The sequence below is a fragment of the Salvelinus sp. IW2-2015 genome, linkage group LG1 (assembly GCF_002910315.2).
Source record: "Salvelinus sp. IW2-2015 linkage group LG1, ASM291031v2, whole genome shotgun sequence".
NCBI lineage: Eukaryota > Metazoa > Chordata > Actinopteri > Salmoniformes > Salmonidae > Salvelinus > Salvelinus sp. IW2-2015.
Genome location: NC_036838.1, coordinates 7,068,202 through 7,082,813, shown reverse-complemented (window position 1 = coordinate 7,082,813; position 14,612 = coordinate 7,068,202). Strand labels below are relative to the sequence as shown.

Genomic DNA, 14,612 nt, shown 5'->3' with positions numbered 1-14,612 from the left:
CGCCTTATTTATACACTTTTGTAATATTTATGAAATGCACATTGTTATATTTGGTAGCACTTATTTATTTTCCTTTGCCTCCAACCCCCTTCGATGTGTAGAACGGATGTGGGTGGAGCCAGGTCTACATAAGGGTGCAACTTTCAAAAAATCCCAAAAGCTCTGACGAAGGCCGTGTGGCCGATACGTAAGCTTATTAAATATCGGTGATACTATCAAGAGCAGTGTGCGGTTTCCTTTTCCTTCATCTTGTTCAATTGATGCCATGCACCTGCAAATAAGATTGCTCAGATGTGCGAGTGCCTTTTTGTATTTGTATTCTTATTTATAATAAAAGTGACCCCAAAAGTACACAATACATTTTTTTTACCATTCATTTCTATTGGGCACAAAATAATCTGAAACACAACCAAAGCAAACAGCAAATGCATCCAACACAAGTGTCAAGTCACAAGCTCGATGTAGTCATTGCGTGCTATGAACATGGGACCAAATACGACATTTTTTAAACTACTTTAATACACATGTGAATTTGTCCCAATACTTCTGCTCCCCTAAAATGGAGGTCCAAAACGTGCTGTAATTTCTAAACGGTTCATCCGGTACGGATGAAAACACCCTCAGATTAAAGCTGACAGACGGCACTTTAACCTCATAGTCATTGATTGATTTCAAATCAAAAGTTTTGAAGTAAAGAGCCAAAAGAAGAAATAACGCCTAACTGTCCCAATAATTATGGCGGGCACTGTATATTTCCTACCAGATAGAGGAACACTGCATTGGAATGTCATCTAATGTTGTACTTACCAGCCACACACAGGCGATTTGATCAGCTCTGACACGCCGAAGGACAGGGAGCCCATGAAGTCGTTCCTGGTGGTSCGGTCCCAGTCCCACACCTCCACAGACAGCCTGCGGTCCTTGTCTGTAGGCTTCAGCTTGCTGGAATAACACACAGACATATGTACAGGGTTAATGATAATGACTACATAACCCATAATACACAAACGTGAAAGGGACCTAACACTGTGCCCAGGGGTACACCTCAACTCACAATATGAAAGACTCATTCCAGGTGGGGTTGAGGTTGGCGCGGATGGTCTTGGTCTTCTTCTTGGTCTCATTCTTGGGGTCTGGGATGAGCTTGAGCTTGACGTAAGGGTCAGATGAGCCGTTGGGGTCCATGGGGATCAGATTTCGACCTTCGCCCACTGATGGAGAAACAACACAGGGGGAAAGGTTGATTTTGAACTAATACATTGTACAGTGGTACAGGTGATATCACTGCTTGTTCAGTGGATTACTTTGAGAAAAGTGAATGTGTTCTTTATAAAGTTGCCTTGTAACACCATGATGGATTTAATAATGGGCATGGAAATTCAACAATCAGGGGACATTTTATAAAAAATACAGTGTGGGTATTGTTGTTACTATTTCAGTAGTACCAGCCTCCCTGTGGTCCTGTATTTAGCCATGTTCAGTAAACAGCGCCCAGACACGGAAATTAGCACCCCATTAGCACTCTGGCTCCCAGAGCCATGGAGCACAGCCAACCACTTTACATTATGCAGGGGATCGCCACGGAGACCGACCCACTGAACGCCTGCCTGGCCAGGCAGGCCCTTAAGCCCAGGAGACAGCTTCTCATGTGGTCCTGTCAATCAAATGCTGGCCCTGACTGTTGATTATAATGCTAGATTGACCTTTGACATGGAACGAGAGCAGATAAGCTACGAGAGTAAAACTGCATAATGGATGCCATTTTGGCACTCTGTGTTGATAGGGTATAGTAGAGTTATAGACTAGAGTCTTTATTATCCCAGAGGGGCAAACCATTTTGCAGCACATAGTAAAAACAAAATGAACACATGACAATAAATACACACAAAAACGATATATACAGCAATATGTACACAGGAAGTAGACCTCTAAACCAGGCATGAATAGTGTCAGTCCATACCTAACAGTAGCGTACTACAGCTTATTGAGAAAGCTGATAGGAGCTGGCATGAAGGAGAGTTTTGCCCTGTTAGTTCTACACTTAGAGTGCCTGTATCTTCGCTTTGAGGGAAGAATTTCAGCAAACAGGGGATGCTGGGAGTCCTAATTAATACATATTAAAGAAAATGTAAGCTGCAGTAATTATATTAAGCTATAGTAGTTCTCTTACCTAAATACATTTTAAACTATAAGTAATTATATTTCCCTCACAACACCAAACGTATTGAAAATTAATCCATATCGTATCAGCCATTGATAGTTCTATATACATAACAAAGGGGCTACATTTTTGCCTCTGGGATTGTCATATTAGAGAGAATTAAGTTACGAGACAATTCGATAAGCAATGTGCAAATAAGCTTTTAACTTGCTTCTGTCTGTTCTTCCCGCTTGCACCTGTGCTGGGGGATTTGGGGGGGTTAATGTCGTTTGGATAGCGGGTGATGGAGTATCCTGTCAGAGGTGAGAGAGGGCTGGAGGGTTAGAACACTTCATTGGGAGAGACAGGGGCTCCGTCCCAAATGTCTCCCTATGCTTTACATAGTGCACTACTTTAGACCAGAGCCATATAGGGAATAGGGGTGCCATTTGGGACTCAGAGCAGAAGCTATTCTTCCTGGGGGTCCAAACAGGGCTAAAACGATCACAACAGCAGCCTACACCATAAATAAAACAATATATCATACCAGACATTGTTACATCACAATGCTGCCACCAAATGTCATCCCTGGTAGGACAATGCATATCAGAGGCGACGGATAACAAGCAGAAAAACATATTAGCAACCAGGCTAACTCGGACCTAACCGGGCAAATGGAACTAGGCTGGAATGGGGGAATAATGTGTTGAAGATAGCTAGGATGCTTCTCAAAACGGCAGTCTCAAATTTGCCCGCTTTGAGGACAATACAGTGCCACTGACACGGCCCCCTACCAAAACCTGCGGGCTCTCCTTCACTGCAGCCGAGGTGAGTAAAACATTTAAACGTGTTAACCCTCGCAAGGCTGCAGGCCCAGACGGCATTCCCACCCGCCTCCTCAGAGCATGCGCAGACCAGCTGGCTGGTGTGTTTACGGACATATTCAATCAATTCCTTAATCTCCACAGTTATGCTGTTCCCAACATGCTTCAAGAGGGCCACATTGTTCCTGTTCCCAAGAAAGCTAAGGTTACTGAGCTAACGACTACCGCCCCGTAGCACTCACTCCGTCATCATGAAGTGCTTTGAGAGTAGTAAGGACCATATCACCTCCACCCTACGGACACCTAGACCCACATTGGCAAACTTTGTTCTTGGTGCCATCTCCTTCTATGTAATCGATTGACTTGTGGTCTTTTTACCAAAGTACTAAGACGGCTTCCATTATAACCTTCTTTCTGTATAATGCCATCGTTATTGTTAATTTAGATAGACCCCTACCTTGGTGGACCGATGACGCCCACTCCATTGGCTTCACCGAAGCCACGAATAGGTCTCCACAGCAACGACGCAATCGCAACCACACCTGCACACTGCCCATAACCATCTTGTGTACAAGACGAATACCCATGTGAGAATGTGTTCAAGCGCATTACGCATCTAGACATTTAACACCAGTAGCACTCACAAACTCGTCATCAAGCTCGAGGACCCTGGTCTCGAACCCCCGCCCTGTGCAACTGGGTCCTGGACTCCTAGAGACGGGCGCCGCCCACAGGTGGTGAGGGTAGGTAACAACATATCCACCCCGCTGATCCTGCAACACTGTGGGGCCCACAAGGGTGCGTTCTGAGCCCTCTTCCTGATACTCCCTGTTCACCCACGACTGCGTGGATCATCGCACTCGACTCCCAACTCATCATCAGTGTTGCGGATGACACACAGTGGTAGGCTTGATCACCAACAACGACGAGACGGCCCTACAGGGAGGAGTGAGGGCCCTCGGAGTGTGGTGTCAGGAAATAACTATATATATCTCAACCGTCAACAAAACAAAGGAGATGATTGTGGAACTTGGAGAACAAGGAAGAGGGAGCACCCCCCCTATATCTGGACGGGCTTCAGTAGTGGAGAAGGTGGAAAGTTTTAAAGTCCTCGGTGTACACATCACGGACAAACTGAAATTGGTCCCCCACAGACAGTCGTTGGTGAAGAAGAGGTCGCAGCGCGCTCTTCAACCTCAGGAGGCTGAAGAAATTCGGCTTGTTCACCAAAAGCACTCACAAACTTCTACAGATGCACAATCGAGAGCATCCTGTCGGGCTGTATCACACGCCTGGTACGGCAACTGTCCGCCCCACAACCGTAAGGTCTCTCAGAGGGTAGTGAGGTCTGCAAGACGCATCACAGGGGCAAACTACCTGCCCTCCAGGACACCTACACCACCCGATGTCACAGGAGGCAATAAAGATCATCAAGGACAAACAACCACCAAGCCACTGCCTGTTCCACCCGCTATAATCCAGAAGGCGAGGTCAGTACAGGTGCATTCAAAGCAGGGACCGAGAGACTGAAAAAACAGCTTCTATCTCAAGGCATCAGACTGTTAAACCTAGTCCACCGCAGTAAACATTTTAGCAGGGTTTGAGTCGTGTTGCCAACAGTTATACTGGCTCCATCTCCATGCTTCACTTTAAAAATGGGAATTGATGGAAATTATGTAAAAATGTACCACTAGCCACTTTAAGCAATGCCACTTAATACTATGTTTACATACCCTACATTACCCATCTCATATGTATATATACTGTACTCTATATCATCTACTGCATCTTGCCATCTTTACGCAATACATGTACCACTAGCCACTTTAAACTATGCCACTTTATGTTTACATACCCTACAGTACTCATCTCATACGTATATACCGTACTCTATACCATCTACTGCATCTGCCATGCCGTTCTGTACCACCACTCATTCATATATCTTATGTACATATTCTTTATCCCTTTACACTTGTGTGTGTGTGTAAGGTAGTAGTTGTGGAATTGTTAGGTTAGATTACTTGTTGGTTATTACTGCATTGTCGGAACTAGAAGCACAAGCATTTCGCTACACTCGCATTAACATCTGCTAACCATGTGTATGTGACTAATAAATTTGATTTGATTTGATTTGATTTGATTTTGAAATTGCACCCTATTCCCTTTACAGTGAACTACGTTTGACCAGAGCCCTATTGGCCCTAGTCAAAAGTAGTGCACTATATAGAGAATAGGGTGCCATTTGAGACAGCCCTAGAGTCATTCTAGCCTACAGTTGGCTAGGTAAGGAACCCCTCCGAAGCATGTGCTGTGTCATTATAGCATAATTCTTTGTCATGCAACACTGACAGAAGGTAAAATACGAAGATAGTGATGCGTCTTGATATTAGTTTCCAAAGTGTATAATGCATGTTCTAGGAATGAACTCACACACCTACAAACCTATGAGAATACATGAGTACCGCCCAGTTTTGTAAATACCAGTTCATTATTGCATACTGTATGAACATACAATGTACAGATATATTCAATAGGCTTAAGTTTATACTATAGTTTCATTGGTATAAATACAATACACAACATCTCCATATAGATCCTAGGTAATATACTAACATGTACAGGTGACCAAAGACCATACACGTTACTACACACTATTTCTTAAAGGACCCGACTTTAACTGTCACAATACAAAAGGTTAGGTTTTGAATATTTAAAACGGTTCCAAATAAAGGGGTAGGCAAAGCGCTAGTAGCCAAGTGACCTTTGAATAATGGCCTTACGTTTTGATAGCGTGGGCAGGGAGACAACAGCATGATATAACCTGACTGGACTGTGGTGTGTGGACTATGTGTGTGTGTGTGTGTGTGTGTGTGTGTGTGTGTGTGTGTGTGTGTGTGTGTGTGTGTGTGTGTGTGGGTGTGTGTGTGTGTGTGTGTGTGAGCGTGCTTGTGTGTAGAACCAACTCCACCAAAATGTTAACTGCTTGTGTATAACCCATTGTCATGCAAGCCCAGAAAATAATATTGTTAACTCAAATTTGAACAAACCCTCTGTTCTCTTAAACAAACGGCATTTCCATTAGCAGCCAGTAGGAGGAACCCTCGACCCTCTAACATAACGTCTGTCTGTCTGCGCTGCTCGCATCCGACTCTACTATCATAACAGTTGTACCACATGCTACCTACCACCTGATGAGCTTCACACAATAGATGTAGACGTATTTGATGGAATTACAGTTGTTCTTGTATAATCTACAGTGTTGAATTGTAGCATACACTACAGGTCAAAAGTTTTAAAACACCTACTCATTCAAGGGTTTTTCTTTATTTTTGACTATTTTCTACATTGTAGAATAATAGTGAAGACATCAAAACTATGAAATAACACATATGGAATCATGTAGTAACCAAAAAAGTGTTATATTTTATATTTGAGATTCTTCAAATAGCCACCCTTTGCCTTGACAGCTTTGCACACTCTTGGCATTCTCTCAACCAGCTTCACCAGGAATGCTTTTCCAACAGTCTTGAAGGAGTTCCCACATATGCTGAGCACTTGTTGGCTGCTTTTCCTTCACTCTGCGGTCCGACTCATCCAAAACCATCTCAATTTGGTTGAGGTCGGGGGATTGTGGAGGCCAGGTCATCTGATGCAGCACTCCATCTTGGTAAAATTGCCCTTACACAGCCTGGAGGTGCGATGGGTTATTGTCCTGTTCATAAACAAATGATAGTCCCACTAAGCCCAAACCAGATTGGATGGCGTATCGCTGCAGAATGCTGTGGTAGCCATTCTGGTTAAGTGTGCCTTGAATTCTAAATACATCACACACCGTGTCACCAGCAAAGCACCCCCACACCATAACACCTCCTCCTCCATGATTTACGGTGGGAAAAACCCATGTGGAGATCATCCGTTCACCCACACCACGTCTCACAAAGACATGGCGGTTGGAAACAAAAATGTACTATTTGGACCAGACCATGAGAGCCAGTTTCATCATAGTGCTTGATGGTTTTTGCGACTGCACTTGAAGAAACGTTAAAAGTTTTTGTTCTCTTTGCTAATTTGAGCTGTTCTTGCCATAATAAGGGCTTGATCTTTTACCAAATAGGACTATCTTCTGTATACCCCCCCACCTTGTCACAACACAACTGATTGGCTCAAACACATTAAGGCACACCTGTTAATTGAAATGCATTCCAGGTGACCACCTCATGAAGCTGGTTGAGAGAATGCCAAGAGTGTGCAGAGCTGTCATCAAGGCAAAGGGTGGCTATTTGAAGAATCTCAAACATAACAGATATTTTGATTTGTTTAACACTTTTTTGGTTACTACATGATTCCATGTGTTATTTCATAGAATTGATGTCTTCACTATTATTAAACAATGTAGAAAATAGTAAAACATATATTAAAACCCTTGAATGAGTAGGTGTTCTAAAACTTTTGACCGGTAGTGTATGTGCATAAAAAGCCTTATTTTAGTGGACTGACACATTGGTTGCGCATCACACGTCTCCAACAAATCTATCTCCTACAAGTCTACAAGAGTATCTCCTACAAGTGTGTGTGTGTGTGTGTGTGTGTGTGTGTGTGTGTGTGTGTGTGTGTGTGTGTGTGTGTCAGTCAGTGACTGAGTCCTCATTGACACACTGGGACATGAAAGGGGGAGAAGCCTCAACGCCACCGTTACCTTGGATATGAGAGTCTCGAGGACAGTCTCCTTATAAAAAGCGCCATGGATTCAAAAGAACAGGCACTTGTTACGTGATTAATGCGGACCGCGTCTGAGTGGGTTGCAGTATATTGAGTGATAGACGGAGGTAACAGAAGTAGTGAATCAGTTAGAGCGGTACTTCTCTTTTCAGACCCTTTTTCTCTTTCCGTACATTGGATTGTACTTTGTACCAAATCAAATCATATTTCGCACACACATACTTAGCAGATGTTATCGCGGTTGTTAACGAAACGCTCGTGTTCCTAGCGCCAACATTGCAGTGGTATCTAACAATAGACGACAATACACACAAATCGAAAAGTAAAAATGAAGAAATATAGAAATTTTAGGACCAACGTTAGAAATGATGATATCTAAATGTTTCTAAAACTCCTCTTCTTTGCAGGACTTTCCCCGACTATTCTGCAGTTGTCCATACGGCACGTATCTTTGTCTATTGGTCCTAAACCCAATGGAACTGACACAAAGACAGTAGAATGTGAAGTCAAACGTAAAGAGCTCAGGGAGCGAGGCACCAATGTCAGAACGACTGGGCTGGATAACAGGGGATCACTTCAGCTTTTTGACACAAAGGTGTTTTCCTGAAACCATAAGAAGAGGGGCGGGTATGTTAGTCAGTCACCAAGTTAACAGGGGTGGGGTGGGGGGGGGGGGGGGGGGGGTCAAAGGGAGGGAGGGAAAGCGTGTGGGTGTGTGTGTGAGAGGGGCGAGAGAGAACCGGGATGGTTGTACGTGTATACACTCACAGACACAAAAAGAGAGAGGGAGAGAGAGAGAGAGAGAGAGAGAGAGAGAGAGAGAGAGAGAGAGAGAGAGAGAGACTGGGAAAGTGGTCCTCAGTAGAGAGCCAGGCAGCCGGGCCAACCACAGAATACCAATGACATGGCTGCCTGTTGGAAGTCTCTGGCAGGAGAGAACCAGCCCAGCCACAAAGTTCAGCTGCTCTGTTCTCTCTGTCGGGGAGCCCCGCTGAGGAATCAGGGTGTGTGTGTGTGTGTGTGTGTGTGTGTGTGCATGCATTTGACTGAGTGTGTGCTGCAGGTGAGAAAGCGTGCGTTTCTGTTGACATGCACATTTGTCTTTGCAGCAACAAACTACTATAAACTACTATAAATATATAGTCTGGTGACTAAAAAGCACTTTCAATAGAGATTGTCCACTGAGCTTGCTTTTCAGTCCAGGACTAGGCTTAGTTTGTGTCCGGGAAACCACCCCCATGAAGTTTCTGGTTGCCCAGAGAGTTGACCCAACCATGCAGGTCAACTCTGGAGGGCTTTTAAATCCACATAGAGTGTCTCACTACACAAAGCATTCTCTCTTTTGAGGCTGAACTTCCCACCCTCCACCAACCCTCAATTCTTACATGTCAGGCCTCCTCCTCCTTCGGTAAACTACCTATAAATCTAGGAAGCCCTCGCCATACCCACTTCTCCCATGAGTTCCCCTCCTTGTCCTTTCCCACCACAAATCCCTTCCCATGGCAGTCCCCCTCCATACCTCTTCCCATGGCAGTCGCCCTCCATACCTCTTCCCATGGCAGTCGCCCTCCATACCTCTTCCCATGGGCGAAGTCGCCCTCCATAACCTCTTCCCATGGCAGTCCCCCTCCATACCTCTTCCCATGGCAGTCTCCCTCCATACCTCTTCCCATGGCAGTCTCCCTCCATACCTCTTCCCACGGCAGTCCCCCTCCATACCTCTTCCCATGACAGTCCCTTAGGCATGGCCCCCATAGCATCGTACAGAGCGCCACAGAGAGTGTTGTGCAGACCTCACTACCCTCTGGAGAGCCTTACGGTTGTGAGCGGAGTAGTTGCCGTACCAGGCGGTGATACAGCCTGACAGGATGCTCTCGATTGTGCATCTGTAAAGGTTTGTGAGTGTTTTTTGACAAGCCAAATTTATTCAGCCTCCTGAGGTTGAAGAGGCACTGTTACGCCTTCTTCACCACGCTGTCTGTGTGAACGGACCATTTCAGTTTGTCCGTGATGTGTACGCCGAGGAACTTAAAACATTCCATCTTCTCCACTACTGTCCCGTCGATGTGGAAGCATTTAGTGGAGATGGAAAAAATTATCATAAGGAAAAAACTGCTGGCCTCCTGGAGGGAAATACTGTGCCAGTTTGAATACACATTGTAGACTATGTGGGAGTGGGAGGGGTAATGGAATGCAGGCAATGGTCGCATCCCAAATGGCCACCCTATTCCCTATACAGTACACTACTTTTGACCAGGGCCTATAGGGTTCTGGTCAAATGTAGTGCACTATGTAGGGAATAGTGTGCCATTTGGGAAGTGGGGACCTTGTTTCGGTTTCTCTTTGTTAACTAGAAAAGACCGCATCATGGATCCTGAGAGCAAGTGCTGTATAATACACAGCAAATCTGATTGACTGTAATGTGACTGACAGCTCATTAAAGGCCGCCGGCCAAGCTGGACAGAATTTCTTCAGCTTTCGTGACAGCAAAGAGAGGACTGTTGAATGCAGACGACGGCTTTCCGTACGCAGGTGGAAGCAAAGACTTGGATATGGCATCGATAGCCAAGGGTGGTAGGCCAACATTCACCTTTGTGCAGTTCTAAAGCATCTAACAAAATGTGCTATTGACTAGACACAGAGGTAGAGCTAATACTCCCTAACTAACTGGCAACACAATCTTCCCGGCCTCTTGCCTAGTATTACCGCAGAGAAACTACCGAATGATGTCTGGCACGTAACATATTCTGAAGCCATGTCAACCGCGCCGTCTACAGAGTCTGGAGACAGAGACAAGTGTACTCGTTCCTCTATATCACGTTATGAGTCAGAGATTCAAAAAAAAGACCAGAGAGACAGAACACAGGGAAGCTGCTATCGTAAATAACGAGGTCACGAAAAGACAATTAGAACAACAGGACGATGAGGCCCAGTCCCATTATAATTTGAGGGACTGAAAGAGAGAAGGAACAGTGGGGATGAGGGATAAACGACATCCAAAAGAGAGAGAAGAAAAGGAGTGCCAAAAAAAAAAAAAAAAAAGAGANGCCAAAAAAAAAAAAAAAAAAAAAAAAAAGAGACAAAAAGCAAGATGGAGAGAGTCGGAAAGACAAAAGAAAGCAGGAGCTTGAAAGGTGTTTAACTAAAAAGAGGGAACAGAGACAGAACGAGCTCGGGGATGAGGGGGTTGTTCTAGATGAGGTTTTGCAGAGCCGAGCCATGAGTCAGAGCAATTACACTTCTCATCCTCACACACACACACACTCCCATGACTAACAGGCCACAATTACACACCAATCAAAATCAAAGCAAATGTTATTTGTCACATGCTTGGTAAACAACAGGTGTAGACTAACAGTGAAATGCTTACTTACGGGCCCTTCCCAACAATGCAGAGAGAGAAAAAAGAGAAATAGCAGAAACAAATGAAATGCTAAATAGGAAAAATAATAAGACAAGGAATAAATAAATACACAATGAGTAACGATAACTTGGCTATATACACGGGTTACCAGTACAGCATGCAGGCAGGCAGGCATGCAGGCAGGCAGGCATCTGTATTCATGTTTTCATGGGTTTGTTTGTCTGACTGTGTGTACACATGAGTATCTGTCAGTCTCTGTGTGCATCATTCTGAGCCAACCAAACCTCATTCCCCTCTCCTACCATGTCCAGATTTACAAAACAGCAACAGAAACAATGTCACCCTGTCTTACATAACACCGGACTCAATGAACAAAGGCTGAGGCCCGAGACAAAACAACTGAACAACACACAGAAAGAGAGAGAGAATGGACTCTGTGTTTGAGGGAAGAACAGAAGGAGGAAGGCATATACCCCGAGGTTTGTCCTCAACCGGAACAAAACAAAGCTGGTTCTGTCCAGTTAGCTCCTTACGGCACCATTCCTGTCATAGCGATTTCACCCATTTGGCAAAATCACCCCACTCTGTGTTCAATGTTTTGCCTTTCCTGCAAGCATTTCACCCTCACTGTTCTCTCCCAACTACCCCGCTCGATATCTTACTCTCTCGCTCTCTTCATCTCCCTCACTCATCCCTCTCCATTTGCCCCCTCTCTTTCTCTCATTCTCTCACCGGAGCAGACTTTAGAGTTATCGTTTAAAGTCAAGTATGACAATAGACTGTATATGGCTTATGCTAGTACGGGTAGTCAACGGTGTTTTGAGTGTGGGGATGTTGGTCATAAGCGACATGCTTGCCCGAAAAGGGAGAAGGCAGAGGGAGGGGCGCAGGTGGTTCTCGTAACGCCTGGGCCCACTGATGTAGGGAGAGGTGGGCCGACAGTGGTAGAGCAGCCACAAGCACCTGTCGCTGAGGAACAAGTTATCCGTGTTGAGGGCACGGAGTTGCAACTTGTATTAAAGGGAAATGTTATGCAGGAGGAAAATATTGTTGTAGAAGTTAAGGATGGATCTGAAGAGCCAGTTCCTCAGACTGGTGAGGAGGTGCCCAGTACGAGCGCTGGGGTACAGGAGGGGGTTCATGTGGAGCTAGGCTCCCAGGTAGTGGAGGAGATGCCCACTACGAGTGATGGGGTTCAGGTGGGGCTAGTCTCCCAGGTAGTGGAGGAGATGCCTGGTACGAGTGATGGGGTGCAAGTGGGGAGTGTTGAAAGGGATGTGGTAGAGGGGAGTCAGTGGTCTGTGGCCTCAGCTGAGGAGGATCAGGAGAAGGGTATGGATATCTCTTTTGATATGATAGCAGCAGGTGAGGACTCAATTTACGAGTATCTGGGATTGTTGGTCCACAAGGACCAGTCATTTATTTTTTTATTTTTTTTATTTTTTTTAGGGGTGGATCAGCTTAATATTGCGGAAAGAATGTTGCTTCCAATGTAATTGTCTGCATCATTTCCAATCCCCCATATTTTTTTGGGTAAATATATACAGTGGGGAGAACAAGTATTTGATACACTGCCGATTTTGCAAGTTTTCCTACTTACAAAGCATGTAGAGGTCTGTAATTTTTATCATAGGTACACTTCAACTGTGAGAGACGGAATCTAAAACAAAAATCCAGAAAATCACATTGTATGATTTTTAAGTAAATAATTTGCATTGCCCGCAAAAAGAGAAGAGATCTTTGGATTGGAGCTCGGAATTAGGAAAACATATTCTGATTTTAAGTTTTGTACTTCCGATCTTTGCGAGATAATAATCTTTGGTGATAGATCTAGCAGAGTCGCTATCTTATTGCTGACAAGTGTGGTTATATGATATATGATTTTATATATTTGGGTAGAAGTCTTATTGTTGTCAGTGGTTTGGGGAGAATAATGTGGATAATGGTCGGTACCTCGTTGGCTTGATTACTCAATGCATCTGTCTACAGTCTTTTTTATTGCTCTTAGTAATTAGTGACATTGTTATGCTACATTCTGGGGTCTTGTGGTCTTTGTTGAAGAGTTTATTAATATTTAATACAATTATTTATAATATAGCATTCTTTGAAACTTTGCCGGGCTCTTGGGCCTCAGGACTATAGAACATGGAAGTTGTCATAGGTGTATCTGGTGTGGGGGATTGCAGCATACAGGTTAATAGGCAAATGAGTCCGTTGGAGGTGAGAGTATAGGATATGTATGATGATTATTGTGATTGGTTCACAGATTAACATTTAATTCTACTTCCTTTGGATATTTATGGACTGCTCGGAAGTGCCTAATATCACTACGATTTGATCTCATGAGTAGTGTAGCTACTTATCTAGATGTTATGCTTGCACGGCTCGTTTAATAGGGCATCACTTAAAGTGTTCCATTACAAAGGGATATTTGGCATGGGTACCCCATGTGAACGTGGCTTTCTTCAGACGTCAGATAAAATCTTTGGTCTAGGCTTAGAATTTTTATTCACTCAGTAGACTGATTTAAATCCAATACTTCGGCCGTTGGAATTTCTGTTAAGAGAATGTAGAGTGAGCAATATGGATGATCGACGCATTGTGGGTCCCTCATCACACGGTGTTTTAACGTGGTGGTTTGGCAGAGAGGATGGTGATAAGAAGGAGTTTCAAGACGACTTAGCTTGGTTCAGCCGGCCCGCCATTGTTATACTGCCGAAAGCAGGGGTATTGTCAGGTTCTCCCTATATCCCTAATTCAAGATAAGCCAGGAGATTTCATCAGAAAGGAAAGGTCTTGGGTTCCGAAGCTCGAATGTTGGACCAAGGCTCTGATTAAGAGATTGAGATTTGGTAAACTGCGGGAGTGTAAAGGGGGTGTTACGTTCTTGGGATTAGGAGAAGGTGTGATCGTGGCACCAGTACTGGGTGTCAAAAATGAGGCTTGTGGGGGGGGAGGTGTTGGTGCCGTTGGAAGGAGGTGCAGTATGCTGGGGGGCGGTGGTGAAAGGGGGGGGGGGGTTGAAGGCCCCAGCAGGGCAAAGGGTCAGGCAGGATGGCCAATTGTTCCAGAGCGGATACGTTAGGGCGTGCGATGGAACAGGAGTGTGTGAAGAGGAAGCTTTGACTTGGGTTCTTTGGGCAGGGGTACTAAGGGTCACGAGAGACTGGTCTGCGATGCAGATGAGGGACAGTTGGTTAGGTTTAAGGGGGTGAGGATGTTAAGGGTCGAGAAACACTTGAAGGGGGAGGAGGGGCCGGTCAGCTGAGAGAACTGGGGAATGTAGAGCAAGTGCTGGGGGCAGGGCAGGCGCAGACAGGTCTCGCTTCCCGTTTTACAGGGGGGCGGTTCAGTAGGATCCGTTCCAGCGTGAAAGTGGGCGCGTTTCAAGAGAGGAGTCCGCTTTCACGTTTACGGTTTGGGCTTTAGATAGGGCTCGATCGCAAGGGACGCAGGGGGCTCAAGATTAGGATCCGTCCCACGAGGTGTTCCAGGGGGTTCAGATAGGATCCGCGTCACGGTTCCAGGGGATTCAGGATAGCTTTCGCTCCAGGTTATTAGT

At 45.0% G+C, this 14,612-nt stretch overlaps 1 protein-coding gene across 2 annotated transcripts in view; it reads right to left on the bottom strand.

Annotated features, from left to right (window-relative positions):
• LOC111957424 (protein kinase C alpha type) overlaps nt 1–14,612 on the bottom strand; it is a 213,159-nt gene that overhangs the window by 60,589 nt on the left and 137,958 nt on the right. For both annotated transcript variants that reach the window (XM_023978280.2, XM_023978348.2), the window contains exons 6-7: nt 1,055–1,211; nt 808–942 (exon numbers count right to left, since the gene is read on the bottom strand). In XM_023978280.2, coding sequence (XP_023834048.1) covers nt 808–942; nt 1,055–1,211 — 292 coding nt within the window. The remainder of the gene's footprint in view (nt 1–807; nt 943–1,054; nt 1,212–14,612) is intronic.